We start from the raw sequence: 21,912 nt of genomic DNA, 5'->3' as shown, positions 1-21,912 counted from the left end.
ACTTTTCGTCCTCGCATCCAAGACACACAAAACGTGCCATACCTTACAACCTCGCCAGAAGAATATGTACCATCGTTAGCGAAGAACCTACCAGAGAACAACGTTTAGGGGAATTAAATAGTTATTTACAAAAACAGAATTATCCAATCAAACTTATAAACGACGAAATCAAGAAAGCCAGAGAACTCAATAGAGAAAATCTTATCAATAAATCCAAAATCAATCCCACAACAAATTCACACATTTTACCATTTGTTACAACATACAACCCAAGGAACTCTAATGTTACACCTATCGTTCGTCAACTCAACGACCTACTAAAAACAGATGAAAAAATGGGGAAAATTATGAAGAAATATACTTTTATCAACACCAAGAGACAACCGAAAAATCTTAGGAGACTGTTATGTAAATCTAATTTTCAGGAAAAGTCCAACAACAAAAATTTCACCGTTACCAAATGTGACGATCGGCGATGCGGAACGTGCCCATACTTAAGGGAAGGAAGTTCGTTCAAATTTAACAACAAGGAATTTACGGTAAATTCAGATATGACGTGCTCCACCAAAAATTTAATTTATGTTATAACATGTGCTGGCTGTGGAAAACATTATATCGGTGAAACTGGAACTACTCTGCGAACTCGTATACGAGTTCATAAACAACACATTTCAGCACCCGAATACAGAAAAATTAAAGTTAGTGAACATATAGATGTGTGTGGCCACGGACAATTCAGTGTATTTCCGTTTTATAAACTGTATACAGAAAATACTATTTCCCGACGAGAAAAAGAAAGACACTTTATTAAGACTTTAAAACCGGCTCTCAATTCACGCTTCCACTGTCGTCAGGGGAGGTGCGGTTATCATCTCCGCACAGCCAATCAGAATCGCGGAAGAATTGTCCGCCATTACCTCCGTCAAAACTTATGATGACGGAGGTTTTGAGGTACAGATGTTTTAGCCTGATTACTTCGAGTTCTCATAAAATTGGTGGAATTGTGTGCATCGGGGAAATGCAACAGTGATTCACGTTACCCAGAAAGGATACAAGAAATAATGTTTATCCCATTTCCAAACCCAAAATCACATAAAGATTAATGTTTACGTTGAATAAAGGCGTGCGGTAGGCCCCACTGCACAGTAAGAGCAGAATGGACCGGCACACAAAGTAAGTTAGTCTTAGCAGACAATTATGTATTAGTTAATAGTAATAGTTAAATCAGGGACTGATAATAATACATGCCCATGGCATGTGTATACATATACTAAGAGCTACAGGTACTTGGGTTCAGCCCCCCCCCCCCCCCCCCCCCCCCCCCCCCCCCCCCCCCGAATAACCTGCACGACTTGATTTAAATTATTTCTTGTTGAAAATCCTACTAATGCATGTCAACAATGTCATGCACACCCCAAAATAGCTCTTTTTAAGAATTTCCCCCATTGGATATAACAATTCGTGTAGCTAGGTTATTCAAGGGAGGGGGGGGGGTCATGAACCCAAGCACCTGTGCTAAGAGCTACACAATACTTTTTTTTTTACTATAATGTTATCTATTAAAAAGAATCCCCTATCTAAACTATTTTCATATCTAGGGTCAATTCATTTAATGTTTACACCAATATATATGCAGTTTCTGGTCTGATGTCTTAAATTTTCCCTGCTCAGCCATACATGTCATAACATACATATAACATGACTGTAAGAGCGCCATATTCAAAGTTTTCGTTCCATGATTCCTACAATAGATCATATCAGGGGATAAAGTTCTAAAGTTTCAGTAATCAGACTAATTCCGTGGTCAAAATTTTTAAATATCAATAGAATTTATGTCCATATATATTTTGTAATAAATGGTTTTAAATTCGAATTTTGATTTCATAATAATTCGAGCAAACTGAAATTTTATAAGTAGCTAATAAATTGTTGGGTGTAATGTATGCATAGGATCTTTCATGTAATAGGTCAGGTCACCTTTTAAAATTCCATGGCCCCTCTCAGCATCTATGTTTTACTTCCAAATGCTAAGCAAATATTGTTGTTTCTTTATAGATTCTTTGGATATACTTGTAACAGCAGCACAAGTCAGAGAATTTACAAGACCAGTTCACAACAGCAGAAAATGCCTTTCATCAACAGAGCATACTTAATCATCACCTGCAACTCCAGTTATCAATGGAAGCCCAAGATTAACCCCACCAACAGGCCACCCCTTTTGACATTAACAGTACTCTACAGCAAGAGAAAAAAAAACCAGGGTTGTTTTTATATTATATCAATTTGAGACATGCCACATTTTGTACTTTGTTAGAGTTGTTTTTTTTTATATACATCTGAGCAAATTCCCCAGTGTGTAAAAAAGGAGGGACATAACAAATATGACAAAACAATCGCAGTTGTTATTAACACTGATGAGGCTGAGACATAATTTTGAAATCAAGGACTTGGCATCAAGATTTTGTATTTCAACACAGTGTATCAGTGATATATTCTGTGCCTGAATTGACCTTATGTTGTGTTAGGTTGTGTTTCAATATAGTCCTATAGGAATGATATTAACAACATGACCACTGAATAAAAGCTCAATTCCCAACAACCATCGCTATCATTGATTGTGCAGAAAGGAAATCACAGAAACCATCTTCTTTAAAACTGCAGTTACAAATTATAAATTCTGACTACAAATCAGCTACAACCTAAAGGGGACTTGTGGATTGTGATCCTTTAGGGGACACAATGGAAACTAGCTGTATGCTAATTTGTGTTATCCTGGATAAATAAAGGCTATTATTATCATCATATTTGTTAGTGAATTATTTACTGGATCTATGTCAGATGTTGCTGTTACAGAGAATAGTGGATTTTACAAACTCCTTGTTAACTGATGGTGAGTTGAATTATTCTGGAAGGGGAATTCATTTTGGCAGACAAAGGTTTCACGATATCCAAAGAACCAGGGGAAATATGTCTGCACCTCTGTATCTCTGTCAGCGTATTCCCACCAGTTAGTAAATGTATATATGGAGACATCAATAAAGTTTGGATAGTTTGCACCCTACTAAGTCTTGGGCAAAACCCAGGGTTGAAGAGAAAATTGTAGAGCACGTGAATTCATTGTGTACTACTTGTATACAATGTGAGGGATTTGTTTAAAATGATATTCAAACATTTTATAAGAGAGTTTTATGTCTAACTTTGGGAAAATTACATTTTGATAAATATAAAGTAGTAAATTACTTAATTACTTAAATTTTCCTTTGAAATGTGTGAATGCTCACAACTAAGAAAATTGAAGAATTTGTGCAGATTCATTGACAATTAAAATAGACAGATATTGTAAACGATTTATTCTTATAGTTCGGTGGACGTGGAATAAAAACTTGGAATGATCTAATTAACCCATTACCATTAAAAAAAATTATGCATGTAAATATCTCAATGTAGATATCTAGATCTACAATATCCATTCAAGTATAACTGAAGTTGAACATTTAATGGAGATCACAGATGGTATTTGAGCTGCAATGTAAATTCTTGATAATACTTAACTGTTTTTCATAAGTAAATCATAAATAATAGTAAAATAAAAGATGCAAAAGCAAGCAAGCAGATGAAACATTTTATTGAACCGGTCAACGCAGCATATATGATATAGTATTCAGTTTCAACCGAACAACAAACATCGTCAATTCCGTAACAAAACAATTATTCAAAACTCGGAAAACGTTTCGTAATATTAACCCAGCTGTGAATGAACAGTAAGCATCCTGCAATTCGATGGTTAGACGATGTAGTGTTTCATTACTTCAAATGCAGCGAAAGCATCTAGCGCTAACAAATAAGTTATAATTACTGTTTCTCCCGCGTTTTTACCCACTGAAATTATGTGAACATAACCTTCTCTGAAGTATGTCAAACCCTTTGACGGACTTTTCTGTGAAAATTCACGAGTAAACGAGGCGATTGAAAAGGTATCCTGTATAAGATCGAAATCGCCCGCCATGTTGTTTACATAAGTTGACGGAGTCTGAAAACATGTGACGTTCGTTGTCATCGGTGGGCGGGGCGTGGAAGAGTGAATAGCTTACTGTAAAATATGTTTACTGTTATTATCTATGACGTCATAATATGCTTAACGTAAAATCCTTTTCCCCAAACTTCCACCAGAGTGCGTTTGCTCGTAGGTGACGTAATGAGGCCTCGACGGGGAGTTTGTCCTTTTCCCTTCATTCGTTTATGACGTCGTTATGTACGTGAAATGTTAGGACGCCTTTATGACGTCAAACCATTTCAAAACTATTTTAAAATGTAACGCCTGAGGATTATAAAATAAAAGCGCTTGCGTTAAATTTTTAACTTTGTGTACTGTTTATTCTATTTCTTTTAATATTTTATACCGGACACTGTGATTTTGTTAAAAACACAATTTGGATAGATATATATATATATATATATATATATATATATATATATATATATATATAGACGTGTTTCTTACCGATTGTTAGACCGTTCGTGGCACACTGATTTTGACTACGGATAACTCCATTAACCTTATCAAGATATAGTTCTCACGGCGGGTGTGACCGGTCGACAGGGGATGCTTACACCTCCTAGGCACTTGATCCCACCTCAGGTGTGTCCAGGGGTCCGTGTATATATAGACATGTGTATATATATATATATATGTATATGTATATATATATATATATATTAAAAGAAATAGAATAAACAGTACACAAAGTTAAAAATTTAACGCAAGCGCTTTCATTTTATAATCCTCAGGCGTTACATTTTAAAATAGTTTTGAAATGGTTTGACGTCATAAAGGCGTCCTAACATTTCACGTACATAACGACGTCATAAACGAATGAAGGGAAAAGGATTTTACGTTAAGCATATTATGACGTCATAGATGATAACAGTAAACATATTTTACAGTAAGCTATTGAGAGCCGGTTTTAAAGTCTTAATAAAGTGTCTTTCTTTTTCTCGTCGGGAAATAGTATTTTCTGTATACAGTTTATAAAACGGAAATACATTGAATTGTCCGTGGCCACACACATCTATATGTTCACTAACTTTAATTTTTCTGTATTCGGGTGCTGAAATGTGTTGTTTATGAACTCGTATACGAGTTCGCAGAGTAGTTCCAGTTTCACCGATATAATGTTTTCCACAGCCAGCACATGTTATAACATAAATTAAATTTTTGGTGGAGCACGTCATATCTGAATTTACCGTAAATTCCTTGTTGTTAAATTCGAACGAACTTCCTTCCCTTAAGTATGGGCACGTTCCGCATCGCCGATCGTCACATTTGGTAACGGTGAAAATTTTTTTGTTGGACTTTTCCTGAAAATTAGATTTACATAACAGTCTCCTAAGATTTTTCGGTTGTCTCTTGCTGTTGATAAAAGTATATTTCTTCATAATTTTCCCCATTTTTTCATCTGTTTTTAGTAGGTCGTTGAGTTGCCGAACGATAGGTGTAACATTAGAGTTCCTTGGGTTGTATGTTGTAACAAACGGTAAAATGTGTGAATTTGTTGTGGGATTGATTTTGGATTTATTGATAAGATTTTCTCTATTGAGTTCTCTGGCTTTCTTGATTCCGTCGTTTATAAGTTTGATTGGATAATTCTGTTTTTGTAAATAACTATTTAATTCCCCTAAACGTTGTTCTCTGGTAGGTTCTTCGCTAACGATGGTACATATTCTTCTGGCGAGGTTGTAAGGTATGGCACGTTTTGTGTGTCTTGGATGCGAGGACGAAAAGTGTAAATACTGGTGAGTGTCCGTGTGTTTGTAAAAAATATCTGTAATTATTTTATCCTCCTTTTTGATAACAGAAACATCCAGGAATGGTATACAAGATGTACTGTAATCCATTGTGAATTTTAAATTGATATCCAATTCGTTTAGAATGTTCTTAAATTTATTCAAATCCGTAATGTCTTTGTTCCAAATAATGAAGCAATCATCCAAGTATCTTTTCCAGTTTTGTCTTATATATAGACCGAATTGTTCATCAAATGATTTTTTAACTTTTTGGTATAATAATTCCTCTAAATAGCCGAGTGTAAGTGTGGCATATGTTGGAGCCATTTTGGTTCCCATTGCGGTACCTTTATCTTGAAGATAGTGTTTGTTGTTGAATGTGAAAACATTGTTTTGTAGTACAAGTGCTGTTGCCTCTAAAATAAAGTCTTTAGAAAAACGTTCATCTATTTGTTCTGGGTGTTTATCTATCCAATATTCTAGTGCTTGAAGTCCTAGTGGACAAGTAATATTAGTATATAAATTAACAACATCAAACGTTACTAATATTGCATTCTCGTTTACCTTATCAGGTAAGTGTCGTAAGAAATCTAAATCATCACGGACAAAACTGTTGACTTCATTACACAGAGGTTTTAATATAATGTCCAGCAAGTTACTAAGTCTTTGTGTTGGGGCGGATGGCCCCCCTACAATTGGGCGGAATTTCAAATCCTTGGGTCTAAGACAAGTGATGTATTCACAATTTTGAAGCTGTATTGCGTGTTTTATTTCATCCGATTTGTGGACTTTGGGTAAGCCATAGAAACAGCTTTCTTTCAAATCAAAATTTGTGATAAAATCCTCTTCTTTTTCAGTAAGTGATGACGGATGTTTTTGTATAATTTTTCTAATTTTTTGTAGAATCTTTTTATTTTGACTTTCATTTATTTCCGAGTAGAACTCATCGTTGTTTAGCATATCTAATATTTTGGATTTGTAGAAATCTGAGTCCATTATTACAACTGCTCCCCCTTTGTCAGCTTCTTTGATAACAATGTTTTCATCCAATGACAATGATTTTAAAGCATTCATTTCAGTTTTCGATAGATTGTTTTTTCCGGTGTTTGAATTATCATCAATGGTTGGAGTTTTTAGTAAAACATCACAAACTGTATCTAACATATTATTTCGGCCTCTCCTTGGATTAAATTTTGATTTATTTCTGAGAAGGCTTTCTTCCAGATTTTTCTCTTCATCATGTTCATCCTCCTCACCAAAGAATTCGGCCAGTCTCAATCTGCGGGTGTATTCTTTAATATCTTTAGTTAATTCTTGGGTATTATTTCTCGGTGTTGGTGTAAATTTTAAACTTTTCGATAATAAATTTATTTCGTCTTTTGTCAAATGTTTGCTAGAAAGGTTGATTACTTTTGGGTCCACGGTTTTGGTCTGATGTTCTCGAATCTCTGGCTTCCGTTCAGTTTGCCTCCGCCTAAAAAATACTGGCTGCTTTTTCTTCCAATATACGTGGTGCCATTATGTTTGAACACGTTTGTTGTTCCCGAATTTTTATAGTTTTTATAAACAGTTTGGTTTTTCGTTTTGAATCCTCTGTTGGTCTTTCTCTGGGTATCTGAGTCTGATGTCGGCCTCGATTGATACGGATTGCGTCCTGATTGTCCTGGTTGCATCCAAGACACACAAAACGTGCCATACCTTACAACCTCGCCAGAAGAATATGTACCATCGTTAGCGAAGAACCTACCAGAGAACAACGTTTAGGGGAATTAAATAGTTATTTACAAAAACAGAATTATCCAATCAAACTTATAAACGACGGAATCAAGAAAGCCAGAGAACTCAATAGAGAAAATCTTATCAATAAATCCAAAATCAATCCCACAACAAATTCACACATTTTACCGTTTGTTACAACATACAACCCAAGGAACTCTAATGTTACACCTATCGTTCGGCAACTCAACGACCTACTAAAAACAGATGAAAAAATGGGGAAAATTATGAAGAAATATACTTTTATCAACAGCAAGAGACAACCGAAAAATCTTAGGAGACTGTTATGTAAATCTAATTTTCAGGAAAAGTCCAACAAAAAAATTTTCACCGTTACCAAATGTGACGATCGGCGATGCGGAACGTGCCCATACTTAAGGGAAGGAAGTTCGTTCGAATTTAACAACAAGGAATTTACGGTAAATTCAGATATGACGTGCTCCACCAAAAATTTAATTTATGTTATAACATGTGCTGGCTGTGGAAAACATTATATTGGTGAAACTGGAACTACTCTGCGAACTCGTATACGAGTTCATAAACAACACATTTCAGCACCCGAATACAGAAAAATTAAAGTTAGTGAACATATAGATGTGTGTGGCCACGGACAATTCAATGTATTTCCGTTTTATAAACTGTATACAGAAAATACTATTTCCCGACGAGAAAAAGAAAGACACTTTATTAAGACTTTAAAACCGGCTCTCAATAGCTTACTGTAAAATATGTTTACTGTTATTATCTATGACGTCATAATATGCTTAACGTAAAATCCTTTTCCCTTCATTCGTTTATGACGTCGTTATGTACGTGAAATGTTAGGACGCCTTTATGACGTCAAACCATTTCAAAACTATTTTAAAATGTAACGCCTGAGGATTATAAAATGAAAGCGCTTGCGTTAAATTTTTAACTTTGTGTACTGTTTATTCTATTTCTTTTAATATTTTATACCGGACACTGTGATTTTTTTTAAAAACACAATTTGGATATATATATATATATACATTTTAGGAGCATAACAAAGCTTCCTTTTTTAGGGAAGTCGTTGTGGCCGAGTGGACTTACGCACTGGTTTGACAATCTTGCTATGCGGTGGGTGCCGTACGTCGCTGGTTCGACCCCGGGCTGGGGCGAAAATTTTCAGTACCTAGTTGTGATTATTTAGTGCTTTATATATTAATTAATTGATTTTCACATGTATCGTTTAGATCCTAGGGGTAAACGTAAGGTTGGGTGCTATAATTGTTTGTTTGTGCTTTATATTAAATATTCTATACAATTGCATCGAGAGATCCACTCTCCTTATAAAATATCTTAAACACTGAATGAAACAGCGACTGTGTGGGATTGCATCAGTGTGTATAAGTAGCGCTTTAGGAGCATAACAAAGCTTCCTTTTTTAGGGAAGTCGTTGTGGCCGAGTGGACTTACGCACTGGTTTGACAATCTTGCTAGGCGGTGGGTGCCGTACGTCGCTGGTTCGACCCCGGGCTGGGGCGAAAATTTTCAGTACCTAGTTGTGATTATTTAGTGCTTTATATATATAATATATACAACAAACTAAAACTTGATCCTATGATTCGCTCATCTATCATCGCCCCTATGTGAAGCGATAGTAGATTAACGGATCATAGGATCTAATTTTGATTAGATTGATATATATTTATATATGCATGAAAGGTGAAGATTAATCCCATAACTCCTATAAGTAATACAAAATAGAGAGTTACGCAAACACGGACCTATAATTTATGTATATGTTTGTTTTTGTTTTTAAGTTTTGCCTGTTGTCCATTCTGAGGAAAGTCATCGATATGGGAAATGCACCACTGGTAGAATACAATGTAGAAGGTAGAAAGGAACGGGCCTCATTGGGCGCTGCAAGCTATCTATTCAACTTGATAGGAATTATTGGAAACATACTGGTTTTACATGTGTTTCGTAAGCGCATTAATGTATCGTCCAATTACAGAATTTTCGTCATGTTTCTATCAGTTGTCGACCTGTTTCCCTGCATTGTACTTTTTGTTAAAGAATATCATAGAATGAGTCTTGTTTACAATCAGGCATCAAGGTACAACCCCTTCCTTTGTAAATTGTTTCAATATATTGGTAATTCTGTCACACTGTCCTCTCTGTTTATTGTTATTTTCATTGCATTTGAAATGTACAGGAAAATATGCACGCCTTTTAAGCCACAGATTACAAGCAATCATTCAAAAATTATGTGCGCAAGTACTATTTTGATAAGTTTAGCTGTATCGTTTCCGATTTATTTGATTTACGGTAGAAGATACGTATTAGTCGAAAATATAAATGCCACTAGGTGCGCTATCCAAAACGGATATGACAAAGAAGTCTTGCCAATTCTACATTACAGCTTTCTCCTCGGTGTATCTTTAACTTCTATTGTTCTAACTGCGACCTTGCAAATAAGAGTACACAGTGCCCTTGTCAACAAAGACAAATTAAAACAGAAAAGGAAGTGCATAATTTCTACCCTTAATTCAGAACCTAAACAAGATACGGGGGAAAGTAAGAAGCCTGCACCTGATTCAGAGACGGAGAGAAACAGACGGATTGCGTTTAGATTCGCCTTTATATCAATGTTTTTTATTGTCGGTTTTGTTGCATGCAAGTTATTCCAGTTCATTTTAGTCGCATAAAGACACTTTTTTCCAAAACAGAGGATTTCCAAATTGGAGGATATGGTAGAAGAGTATTTTCCAGATATCGTAGCAGTGAACGGAATTCTGAATCCGTTCGTTTACCTTTTTACTGATAACGGATTCAAACAAGATCTAATGAAAATGTGTGGACGAAAGACATGATATTGAAATGCTCTCTCTCTCTCTCTCTCTCTCTCTCTCTCTATATATATATATATATATATATATATATGATTTGTTGTACAGGAGCGTATACGAAAGCCCCCCATATTATCATTTCTATGTTATGTGTATATTATCATAGTTTTGATATCTGTATATTATCATTGTTATAATATCTGTATATTATTGTTATTATATCTGTATATTATTGTTATTATATCTGTATATTATCATTGTTATTATATCTGTATATTATCATTGTTATACTATCTGTATATTATCATTGTTATTATATCTGTATATTATCATTGTTATTATATCTGTATATTATCATTGTTATTATATCTGTATAGTAAAGGCACCTGAAGTCTGGATAGCTTCTTTAGATCGTATGCACATACCCCTCCCCCTTCTAAAATGTAAAACTTATATGGTACTAATTTTGATGCACCAGATGCGCATTTCAACTAATAATGTCTCTTCAGTGATGCTTAAGCCCAAAGTTTGGAAATCCGAAATAACGATAAACTTGTAAGAAATAAAAGGAAAGCCAGAGTGCCAAAAAACTGGAGGCAAATTTGTCTAAGGATCAGAGCTATGCATGAGGGAGATAATATTTAATTTTGAAATGAATTTCTAAATTTTATCCCAGCAATTAAATATACATCCGTATTTTCAAGCTAGTAACGAAGTACTTAGCTACATGTAATATGCTGTACAGACCCTCGGGGACTAACAGTCCACCAACAGAGGCCTCGACTCAGGGGTCATAATGTAAAACTTATACGATACCAATTTTGATGCACCAGATGCGCATTTCGACAAATAATGTCTCTTCAGTGATGCTCAACCGAAATGTTTGAAATCCGAAATAACAATGAAGTGTTAGTGCTATCATAGGAAAAACAGTGTACCAAAAAAGATATCTGTTCACAGCTTTGGTAAAAATAAATTTGCCTTTTACCCAAAAATATAGTCGTGTCGTGTTGAAGTGGTAATTTGTAAAATTCATCGGATTTGAACTGTTGAAATGTCCACTCATGTACGCCTTGTACAACATAAAAATACTGAGTGGAATCAAGAACTATAATATTCTTCTTCTACCTCGACAAAGCACCATGGTGACCTACAAATACAAAATATTACAATATTAACGGCTCTGAAGGAGAAACTTGAAACGTACTGTGCGACTACATATGCCAGAAATGGTGTATATCAAATGTGGATTCTAAACATTTCTAAAGAACTTTTAGTAAACCAGAAATCGGAAAGCTTCTCAAATCAACAACATCAAAATATGACTTTTCAACACTTTACACGTCCATTCCTCACGGTAAATTAGGGACTAGACTTTCTGATATCATAGACTGCTGCTTCTTCGACAAAAGTGGAAAACGGAAATATTCATATCTAGCGTTATCTTCACCTTGCATCTAGTGATCAGTCATCCAAACAATTACTTTGTTAAACACTACTCTGATTATACGCACAAGTACTCTGGAGTTGAAATGAAAAATATACTGAAATTCCTCATTCACAATATCTTTGTAGTCCATGGTGATAAGGTCTTCCAACAGTCTGTTGGAATTCCCATGGTCATGAATTGTGCTCCTCTGTTAGCTGATGAAAGGCGAAGATAACGAACAGTGATCAATGCAAGGTGAAGATAACGAACAGTGATCAATCTCATAACTCCTATAAGCAATACAAAATAGATAGTTGGGCAAACACGGACCCCTGGACACACCAGAGGTGGGATCAGGTGCCTAGGAGGAGTAAGCATCCCCTGTTGACCGGTCACACCCGCCGTGAGTAAACGGAGTTATCCGCAGTCAAAATCAGTGTGTCAAGAACGGCTTAACAATCGGTATGAAACACGTCAAACAGCATTTGACCCAATGCGAGGTTGTACTGACGAAGTAAATCGTTATAACGACCATAGAATTTGCGAAATGCTGACTTCAATCGAGACTGTTGAAACCCCTGTAACTACAAAATAGATAGTTCGGCAAACACGTACCCCTGGAGACTCCAGGGGTGGGATCAAGTGCCTAGGAGGAGTAAGCATCCCCTGTCGATCTGTTTTATATTCTTATGAAGCAGAACTTCTTCAAAAACTTGTACGTCAGAAGAAAAAAACTCTCTTGCTGTGGCCTTCAATTCGCATTTAGATATATCTATGAAGTCCCTATGTTTGTTCCTCGCGAAAATATTAACAGCTATGAAGGAGACACTTCAAACGTCGTACTGTGTGATATAATCTTATGCCCAAAGGGTTTTCTCAAATGAATAATATCAAAACCTATGACTTTTCAACACTTTACACGACCATTCCTCACGATTAATTAAAGACTAGACTTTTTGACATCATAGACAGTTGCGTCTTCAACAACAATGGAAAACGGAAATATTCATATCTAGTGATCAGTCATCCAAAAATTACTTTGTTAAACACCACTCTAATTGAACACACAAGTACTCTGAGGTTGAAACAAGCATTCTAAGAGTAGTGCATAGCAATACATAGTCCCCTACCGGAGGCAAAAATTGTTGGATCCCAACAATATTCGAAGTTCATTATGAGACTAAGGTTTGGTACAGTGTAAAGGGGGAAATTGAGAAACCAGGATAGGAATGGTTGGAAATCAACTACTATTCAGTTACAAAGACTAGGCCAGGAAAACTTTAAAATTGATCTGTAACTTGTGGCAAAGCAATCATCATGATGTACTATGTAATATATGTAAGCACAATAATTTGATTTTTTTTTAGGAAATCTGACAATTCATGCTATTTTCATAAGTCAAAGGCCCATAACTTAGTGAAAAATCAAAAGACCGTAACGAAAGTGTAACTTGATCAGTAGCTTGTTATGGCAAAGCAATGTACCAAATATTAAATGAATATCTGTAAAAACAAAGAAAAAAGTCCGTAAAACTGATAATTCATGTTATTTTTCTAAGTCCAAGGTCCATAACTTAGTGAGCAATCAACGGACCGAACCCAAAGTCGATCTTAATCTGTAACGTGTTATGGCAAAGCTATCTGAAAGCATAACCAAAAAAAAAATCCGGAAAACTGATAATTCATGCAATTTTTCTAAGTCCAGGGGCCATAATTTAGTGAAAAATCAACGGACCAAAACCAAATTCGAACTTGATCTGTAACTTGTTATGGCAAAGCGATGTACCTAATATCAAATGAATATCTGCATGCATAACAAAAAACGTCTGGAAAATTGATCATTCATGTTATTTTTCTAAGTCCAAGGTCCATAACTTAGTGAGCATAACTTAGTGAGCAATCAACGGACCGAACCCAAAGTCGATCTTAATCTGTAACTTGTTATGGCAAAGCTATCTGAAAGCATAACCAAAAAAAAAAAACAACCGGAAAACTGATCATTCATGCTATTTTTCTAAGTCCAAGGACCATAATTTGGTGAAATAGCTATGGAGCGAGACGAAATTCGAACTTAATCTGTACATTGTTATAGTAAAACAATGTACAAAATATCAAATGAATATCTGCATGCATAACAAAAAAGTCCGGAAAACTGATTTGCAGGACTGACAGAGGATGGAGCGCAAATCTAAAGTCCCCTTCGACTTCGTCGGTAGGATACTAATAAAAAATATGCTGGAGTTACTCATTGACAATATCTTCATGGTCTTTGGTGATCAGGTCTTCCAACAGTGTGTTGGAATTCCCATGGGCACGAATTGTGCTTCTTAGTTAGTTGACCTGTTTTGATATTCCTATGAAGCAGAATTTATTCAATAACTTCTACGTGAGGAGAAAAATCTCTTGTTGTGGCCTCAATTCGACATTTAGATATATCAACGACGTTTTATCTATTAACAATTATAATTTTCATTCATATGTCGATTCGATATATTCCTGTGAACTCTAAATAAGAGACACCACAGAGTCGTCCACATCTTCTTCATACTTAGATATCTTATTGAAAGTAGATATTAACGGCAAACTAATAACTCAACTTTACGACAAACGGGATGATTTCAGCTTCTCCATCGTCAACTTCTCATATTAATGTACAATATTCCATTATCACCTGCATATGCTGTTTATATCTCTCAACTGATTCGATACGCAAGAGCGTGTTCTGCGTATTGTCAGTTTTTAAATCGAGGCAGGCTACTGACAAACAACTTGATAATGCAGGGATTTCAACAGTCTCGTTTAAATTCAGCATTTCGCAAATTTTATAGTCGTTATAACGATTTAGCCTGCCAATACAACCTATCATTGGGTAAAACGCTGTCTGACGTGTTTTATACCGATTGTTGGACCGTTCTTGGCAAACTGATTTTGACTACGGATAACTTCGTTTACCTGATCAAGATATAGTTCTCACGGCGGGTGTGACCGGTCGAGAGGGATGGTTACTCTTCCTAGACATCTGATCCTATGTACCTCTGGTGTATCCAGAGGTCCGTTTTTGGACAACTCTCTATTTTGTAATGGACTGTTAGTCCCCGAGGGTCTCTACAGCCCAGTAGCTAAGTACTTCGTTACTAGCTTGATTGATTGATGTTTTCCGCCAGACTCAACAATTTTTCAGTTATCTGGTGGCGCCCAGTCTTTTGTACAATGCACCTGGGAAGAGACCACCAAACTTACCGGTGCGAGCGGGATTCGAACCCGCGCCGACAGAGGTGAGAGGCCGTGCGATTTTGAGTGCGATGCTCTAACCACTCGGTCTTGGAAGCCCCGTTACTAGCTTGAAAATACGGATGTATATTTAATTGCTGTTATAAAATTTAGAAATTCATTTCAAAATTAAGGATCATCTCCCTCACGCATACCTCTTATCCTTAGACGAATATTTGGCACACTGTTTTCCCCTATAATTGCTCTAAAACTTCATTGTTATTTCGAATTTCAAACATTTCGGTTGAGCATAACTAAAGAGACATTATTTGTCGAAATGTGCATCTGTTGCATCAAAATTGGTATCGTATAAGTTTTACATTATACATGTAGTAGTTATGAGATTGATCACTGTTCATTATATATATGAATGATCACGTGACAGTATGGCATGGTGGACGTGCTTTTTTTAGCAGAGCTTGATTCGATGTGAAAATCTGATTTTGTCTGATTTGTGAGAACTGTAAAGTGTTTTTAGAGAAAGTAGGATCCATGACTCATTCTACTAGAGGAAACAAAAGTAAGAGGAAGAGGAAAAACAGCAACCCAACGAAAATATCTCGATATAAAGTATACGAGAGTCCGAACAAAGAAAATTCAGACAATATGGCGGAGAGTGAAATGGTCAATGAGGACAGTAGTATGTCTCTTAGTGGGAAGGAAGGGGATGTTTCAGTGGACAAAACAACTTCAGCTTCTGGTGAGTGCTGCTATTTAGGTCCAATCAAAGAATCTGACTCAGAGTTGCATAATTTACTTTTACCACTCCCTGCCCATTCGAACACACCATCACGACCAGACTGGGTTGAAGAGATATTTAAGAAACTAGTTCATATAGATGAAAAGTTGTCCAAAGTCAACGAAATAAACGAAAAACTTTCAGTAGTGGTTGAGAGGGTGAACACTTTTGAAGCTGACCTAGATAAATTAAAGAGGAACTCAGGTAACGTGTCCAACACAATAGGGGTATTACGGAAAACATCAGAAGAGGTCAAAGGGCAAATCCAACATCTAGAGGAAACACAGAAATCTCTGGAAGATACAGTTACCGATCTACAGTGTAGAAGTATGAGGGACAATTTATTATTTTTTGGATTAGCGGAACGTAAAAATGGCAGAGAGAACTGCGCAACACTAATAGATGATTTTTGTGAGAATCAACTAGGACTTCCTTCAGTGTCCGAAAATATTGAACGAGCACATAGACTGGGTGGGCGGAACGAAGAACGGACAAAACCACGGCCCATAGTAGTGAAATTTGCCTCATACAGAATGAGAGAAAAAGTGAGGGAGAAGGCAAACAGATTAGCAGGAACATCCTTCAGTATACAGGAACAGTTTCCAAAGAAAATACAAGAGAAGAGGAAAATGTTGATTCCTATTATGAATGAAGCAAGGCGTAATAGGAAAAGTACGAAACTGGTTAAAGACAAACTCTATATTGACGGAGTCGAATACACCGGTCACTCGAATGCTGATGCATAGGGCGGACAGGAGAATACCCCATGTGAACATTTGAAAGTAATATCCTGGAATATTAATGGAGGTTTTTCCACAAAAATTACAGAGCAAAATTTCAGAAATTTTATTCCCACATACGACATTATACTTTTGACTGAGTGCTGGCTAGAAAAAAACTATAACCAACATATTGATGGTTTTGATTGTTACTTTTTCCCTAGACAAAGGAGCAAAAGTATTCAAGGAGGTGGAACAGTTATTATCATCCGTAAAAGTATCTGTAAATTTGTGAAACGTGTCAAAAACCAACACGATTCCATTATATGGCTTAAAATTCAAAATGTGCTGCGGAATTTGGATGATGATTTATACCTAGGATGTGTGTATATCCCCCCAAGTAATTCAAGCTTTTACCGACTTTATGATTGTGATATCTTTAGTGAATTGGAGAATCAAATAGTGTCATATCTGGCTAAAGGGAAGGTGGTGATACTTGGGGACCTAAATGCAAGAACTTCAAACAAGGCTGATTTCATAGCGGATGATATACTTAATAGCGATATTTTAAGTGAAGTGGCCGAAATGATCACTAATGAGAACGACCGTATTTTGCCGGTTCGAGTCAACCCTGATGTAATACTGAACGATTACGGTTCCAAACTTTTATCGATGTGTAAATCCAGTGGGCTACGTATATTAAATGGACGACATAAACAAGCAATGGACAGGGATTATACATTCATGGGAGCGAGGGGTTTAAGTGTGGTGGACTATTGTATTTCTACCCCGGAAATATTCGAGTTAATAGATAAATTCATTGTCTCCAATTTCACCACTTACTCAGACCATGCACCTTTACATCTTCAACTTAAAGCTGGGAATTTTAAATTCGAAGAGCGGCCTAATAATACCGATTTACCTTTATTTGAGAAAGTTAGGTGGGATGCCGATTCTTTAGAAAAAGCCAAATGTGCACTGATATCGTGTGTGGAATCTTTACAGACAGCAGCTGAAACACCCGATGAAGAGCAACAAGGAACGATTGATTCGTCTGTGGACCATTTTACAACAGAGATCGCGGATGCTATGGAGCCGTTCTTCGCACTGAAATCTAGACTAAACTATCAGCATAAAATTGCTCACTCAGACGTATCATCGTCTATTGACAAGCCATGGGTAACCACTGAGCTGAAACGAAAATACAATGTCTACAGGAGTGACCTCCGATTATTCAATCGCAATAAAAACTCTGTAAAGCATCAAAATCTCATGCAATCAAAGAAGGAATATAAAGCTTTAGCATCGAAATTAAAAAGACGATACCAACGCGCAGAAGGGAACATGCTTGATAGTATGCGCAAACACAACCCTAAGGCATTTTACAGACTATTTAAAAGGAAAAAGGGACAGCCCAAAAATGTTAACCCTGGTGTCTTCTATGAACACTTTAAGGAACTAACAAGTAATTCGAACAAGACTGCGACTACCAACCCTGAGCGTGCGAACGACAATCTTTGTGTTTTTGAAGAACTTGACTGTGAAATAACAGAAACTGAAATCACCGATGCTATCAAACCATTAAAGAGAGAAAAATCGCATGGAACTGACTTGTTGATTAATGAATATTTTATTGAAATTAAAAATGTTCTTGTACCTATTATTCACAAATTGTTTAATCGCATTTTTTCATCAGGTTTCTTCCCTCAAATGTGGTCAAAGTCGGTCATTGTTCCAATACTAAAGAAAGGGGATGTATTAGACCCAAATAATTATAGAGGTATTAGCTTAGTTAGTTGTTTCTGTAAATTATTTACTTCTATTTTGAACCAGAGATTATTGTTATGGTCAAATTCCAATGATGTTATTACCGATGCGCAGTTTGGTTTTCAGCCAAAGCGGGGCACAGCTGAGGCTATATTTAGCCTGAGTTCAATTATTGATATGACATTATGTAAGAAAAAAAAGTTGTACTGCTGTTTTATAGATTTTAAAAAGGCGTTCGATTCAATTGAAAGAATAAAATTATGGAAAAAACTTAGCACTGTTGGCATAAAGGGGAAACTACTCGGTATTATTCGTGTGATGTATGAAAATATGAAGTCTTGTGTCAGATCAGCAGGAATGTTGTCTGAGGTTTTCAAAAATGATATCGGTTTATTACAAGGGGAAGTATTGTCACCCATACTTTTTTCATTATATGTTAATGATTTTGAGATCGAATTCTTAACAAAAGGGATGATCCCTGTACAAATACAAGAATTAAATCTGTTTGTCTTGATGTATGCAGACGACATGGTTATTTTTTCCGAAAGTGCTAATGATTTGCAGAGCATGCTGGATACACTTTTTACCTATACCACAAAGTGGGATCTTTCAGTGAATGTAGAAAAAACAAAAATAGTTATTTTCAGAAATGGGAGTAAAATTAGCAGTAATGAAAGGTGGCATCTGAATGGGGAGCCTATAGAAATTGTTGATAAATTCACATACCTGGGTGTTTTAATGAATTACAATGGAAAGTTTAGCACCACACAAAAGCAATTGGCCAGCCAGGGCAGAAAAGCAATGTTTTCCTTGAAATCTAAAGTCAGCCAAATGTATTTAAACACAGAAACAATGTTATCCTTATTTGATACATATGTTACAAGTATACTTAATTACAGTTGTGAAGTTTGGGGTAGCCATAGTGCAAAAGATGTTGAAAAAGTGCACTTGGAATATTTGAAGTCTGTACTGGGTGTCAGGAAAAATACAAATAATGGTATGGTGTATATAGAAACAGGCAGACTGCCCATGAACATTGTTCGCTGGTTTAGAATTTTTAAATTTTGGTTTAAATTATTACAAAGTGAAAATTGTATTTTGAAAACATGTTACAAAAGTTTACGTGAAGAAGCAGACAAGGGTGGAAATCGTGTGATTAATTGGGCTATCCATATAAAAAACAAACTATTTGATATAGGTTCGGGTCATATTTGGTGTATATTGTAATACTTATTTCCCAATAATTAAGCAAAGAATTTCTGATATTTTTGTGCAGAGTATTGTTGAACAAATCAACTCCTCACCAAGATGTAAAATTTATATGTACATTTATGACTATTTTTCATTGCAATTTTACTTGATGAAGGCTATACCACATGTTTATAAAAAACATATTAGTAGAATTAGAATGTCTTCGCATAATCTTGCCATTGAGAGTGGACGTCATTTTAATGTAGCAAGAAATAACCGCTATTGTAAACTTTGTAATTTAGATATTGAGGATGAATTTCATTTCATTTTAAAATGCCCTTACTTTATTGAATTACGCAGGAAATATATCAAGAAGTATTATTGGAAAAACCCATCTGTTTTTAAACTTATACAATTATTAAGTGTAAAAAAAATCAAAGAGTTGTGTAATTTGGGGAAATATCTTTACTGTGCCTTTAATTTACGTAATGATTTACTTATGTAGCATTCTCTGTCTATAAATTCACATCAGTATTATGTAACATACCATATAATGTCATGCCATGCCATACTATACAATTGTTAACTTGTTTATTATTTTTGTAAACATGTATGCCATAAGACGTATGTCTTCAGCAATAAAGAATAATAAATATTCACCTTTCATGATTGAAAATGATCGTTTGCTGCTGTTGGGATGCTGGAGGCTGGGATGTCTCAAAGCAATGTGGCAAGGGAGTTTGGATTTCATATTAACACTTTAATTAAATGCTTTATGGCATATTAGCAAACTGGCACCGTTCGTGACCGCCCGCAATCAGGACTTCCGCATGTGACGTCACGTCGGTAACATACGTACATATGTATGTACGGACATCAAATTTCCTTAATTGATTTCAATCTGACCGCTAGAAGTATCCCTGAGCATCGACGGATGATTCCTCTCTCTGTGAGGAGCAGATTGCGGGAGTCCAACATCCGTCCTCGACGTCCTCTTCTGCACTGTCGTCTGAGGTTACCGTGGTGTATGAGACCTCATCGTTTCAATAACGGAGATTAGGCGGAAGTTCTGATTACGGACGAGTTGAGATATTATCTTAACAGCAGTGTTCGGGCTTACCGTTGTTCCGGAGAACATTACATTGACGGCTGCGCCGCCAATTAGACAGAGGGAGCCTTATGGTCTGGGATGAAATTACAGCACATGGAAAGACCCCTTTGGTGATGGGGGGGGGGGGGGGCAATTTAACCGGCTACCGTAACGAGCTTCTACGTTAGCACGTCGTTCTATTTATTCACAACAACCAACGTAACGTCATTCTCCAGCAGGGCAACGCACGACCGAACACCTCAAGCGTTGTTAGTGACTATCTACAATGTGCTACCCTGGCCTGCAATGTTATCGAATTTATTACCTATAGAACATGTTGGGGATTAAATGGAACGATGTTTAATGTGAAGAGCGAAAGCCCCCTGCTATGTCGGACGATTTGTGTTGTTCTTTATTTCTCATATGGCAGAGCATTGCCCAGGCATTTCTGCGTTACCTGATTCTTCAATGCGTCGTAGGTGTGTAGATTATATATATATATATATTGTTTAACTATTGTTGAGAATTTGCCACACCTGCTGTGACACGGGACCTCAGTTTTTGCGGTCTCATCCGAAGGACCGCCCAACTCTTACGACAAGCAAGGGGTTACTGAGGACCTATTCTAACCTGGACCCCTCGGGATATATATATATATATAAAGCACTAAATAATCACAACTAGGTACTGAAAATTTTCGCCCCAGCCCACATATACATATGTGGGGGGGGGGGGGGGGGGGGGGCTCTGCTGGTGGACTGTTAGTCCCCGAGGGTCTCTACAGCCCAGTAGCTAAGTACTTCGTTACTAGCTTGAAAATACGGATGTATATTTAATTGCTGGAATAAAATTTAGAAATTCATTTCCAAATTAAGGATTATCTCCCTCATGCATAGCTCTTATCTTTGGACGAATTTGGCTCCACTTTTTTTGGCACGCTATTTTTGGCTATATTTAGCTCTAAAACTTCATAGTTATTTCGGATTTCAAACATTTCGGTTGAGCATCACTGAAGAGACATTATTTGTCGAAATGCGCATCTGGTGCATCAAAATTGGTACCGTATAAGTTTTACATGTACACATGTATATATATTTCGTCGTACGTGCGTTCACGCGAGTGCGTAAAATGGCGTGTTGAATGCAAAAGAAATAACAAGAGAACTGAAGCCCCTCAATATCGGAAAGTTTTCACTCCGAATTGATTTTAGATGCCAATTGATTTTTGGTTTGCAAGCTCACAAGAGAAATACTGGAATTGTAATTAATGTGGTTTTTTCATTAGTCAAAGATCCGCCATTCATATGTGGTCCCGTTTTGTAACTCCTATCAGTGA

General features: G+C 36.3%; 1 protein-coding gene and 1 long non-coding RNA gene across 2 annotated transcripts; both read left to right on the top strand.

Annotated features, from left to right (window-relative positions):
• The first annotated feature begins 834 nt into the window (after positions 1-834).
• LOC130051941 (uncharacterized) lies at positions 835-2,800 on the top strand. Its single transcript, XR_008800219.1, has 2 exons — positions 835-1,173; positions 2,056-2,800. It is a non-coding gene; the product is annotated as an uncharacterized LOC130051941 (long non-coding RNA).
• A 6,580-nt stretch (positions 2,801-9,380) lies between these two features.
• LOC130051530 (uncharacterized) lies at positions 9,381-10,397 on the top strand. The gene is made up of 3 exons (XM_056153506.1): positions 9,381-9,632; positions 10,078-10,101; positions 10,254-10,397. Exons 1-3 carry the CDS (start codon positions 9,381-9,383, stop codon positions 10,395-10,397), a joined length of 420 nt encoding a protein of 139 aa, XP_056009481.1.
• Positions 10,398-21,912: the final 11,515 nt, after the last annotated feature.

This window comes from Ostrea edulis, chromosome 2, assembly GCF_947568905.1.
Source record: "Ostrea edulis chromosome 2, xbOstEdul1.1, whole genome shotgun sequence".
NCBI classification, from domain to species: Eukaryota; Metazoa; Mollusca; class Bivalvia; order Ostreida; family Ostreidae; genus Ostrea; species Ostrea edulis.
The sequence above is the reverse complement of the archived record's forward strand: the minus strand, read 5'-3'. Positions and strand labels throughout refer to the sequence as shown.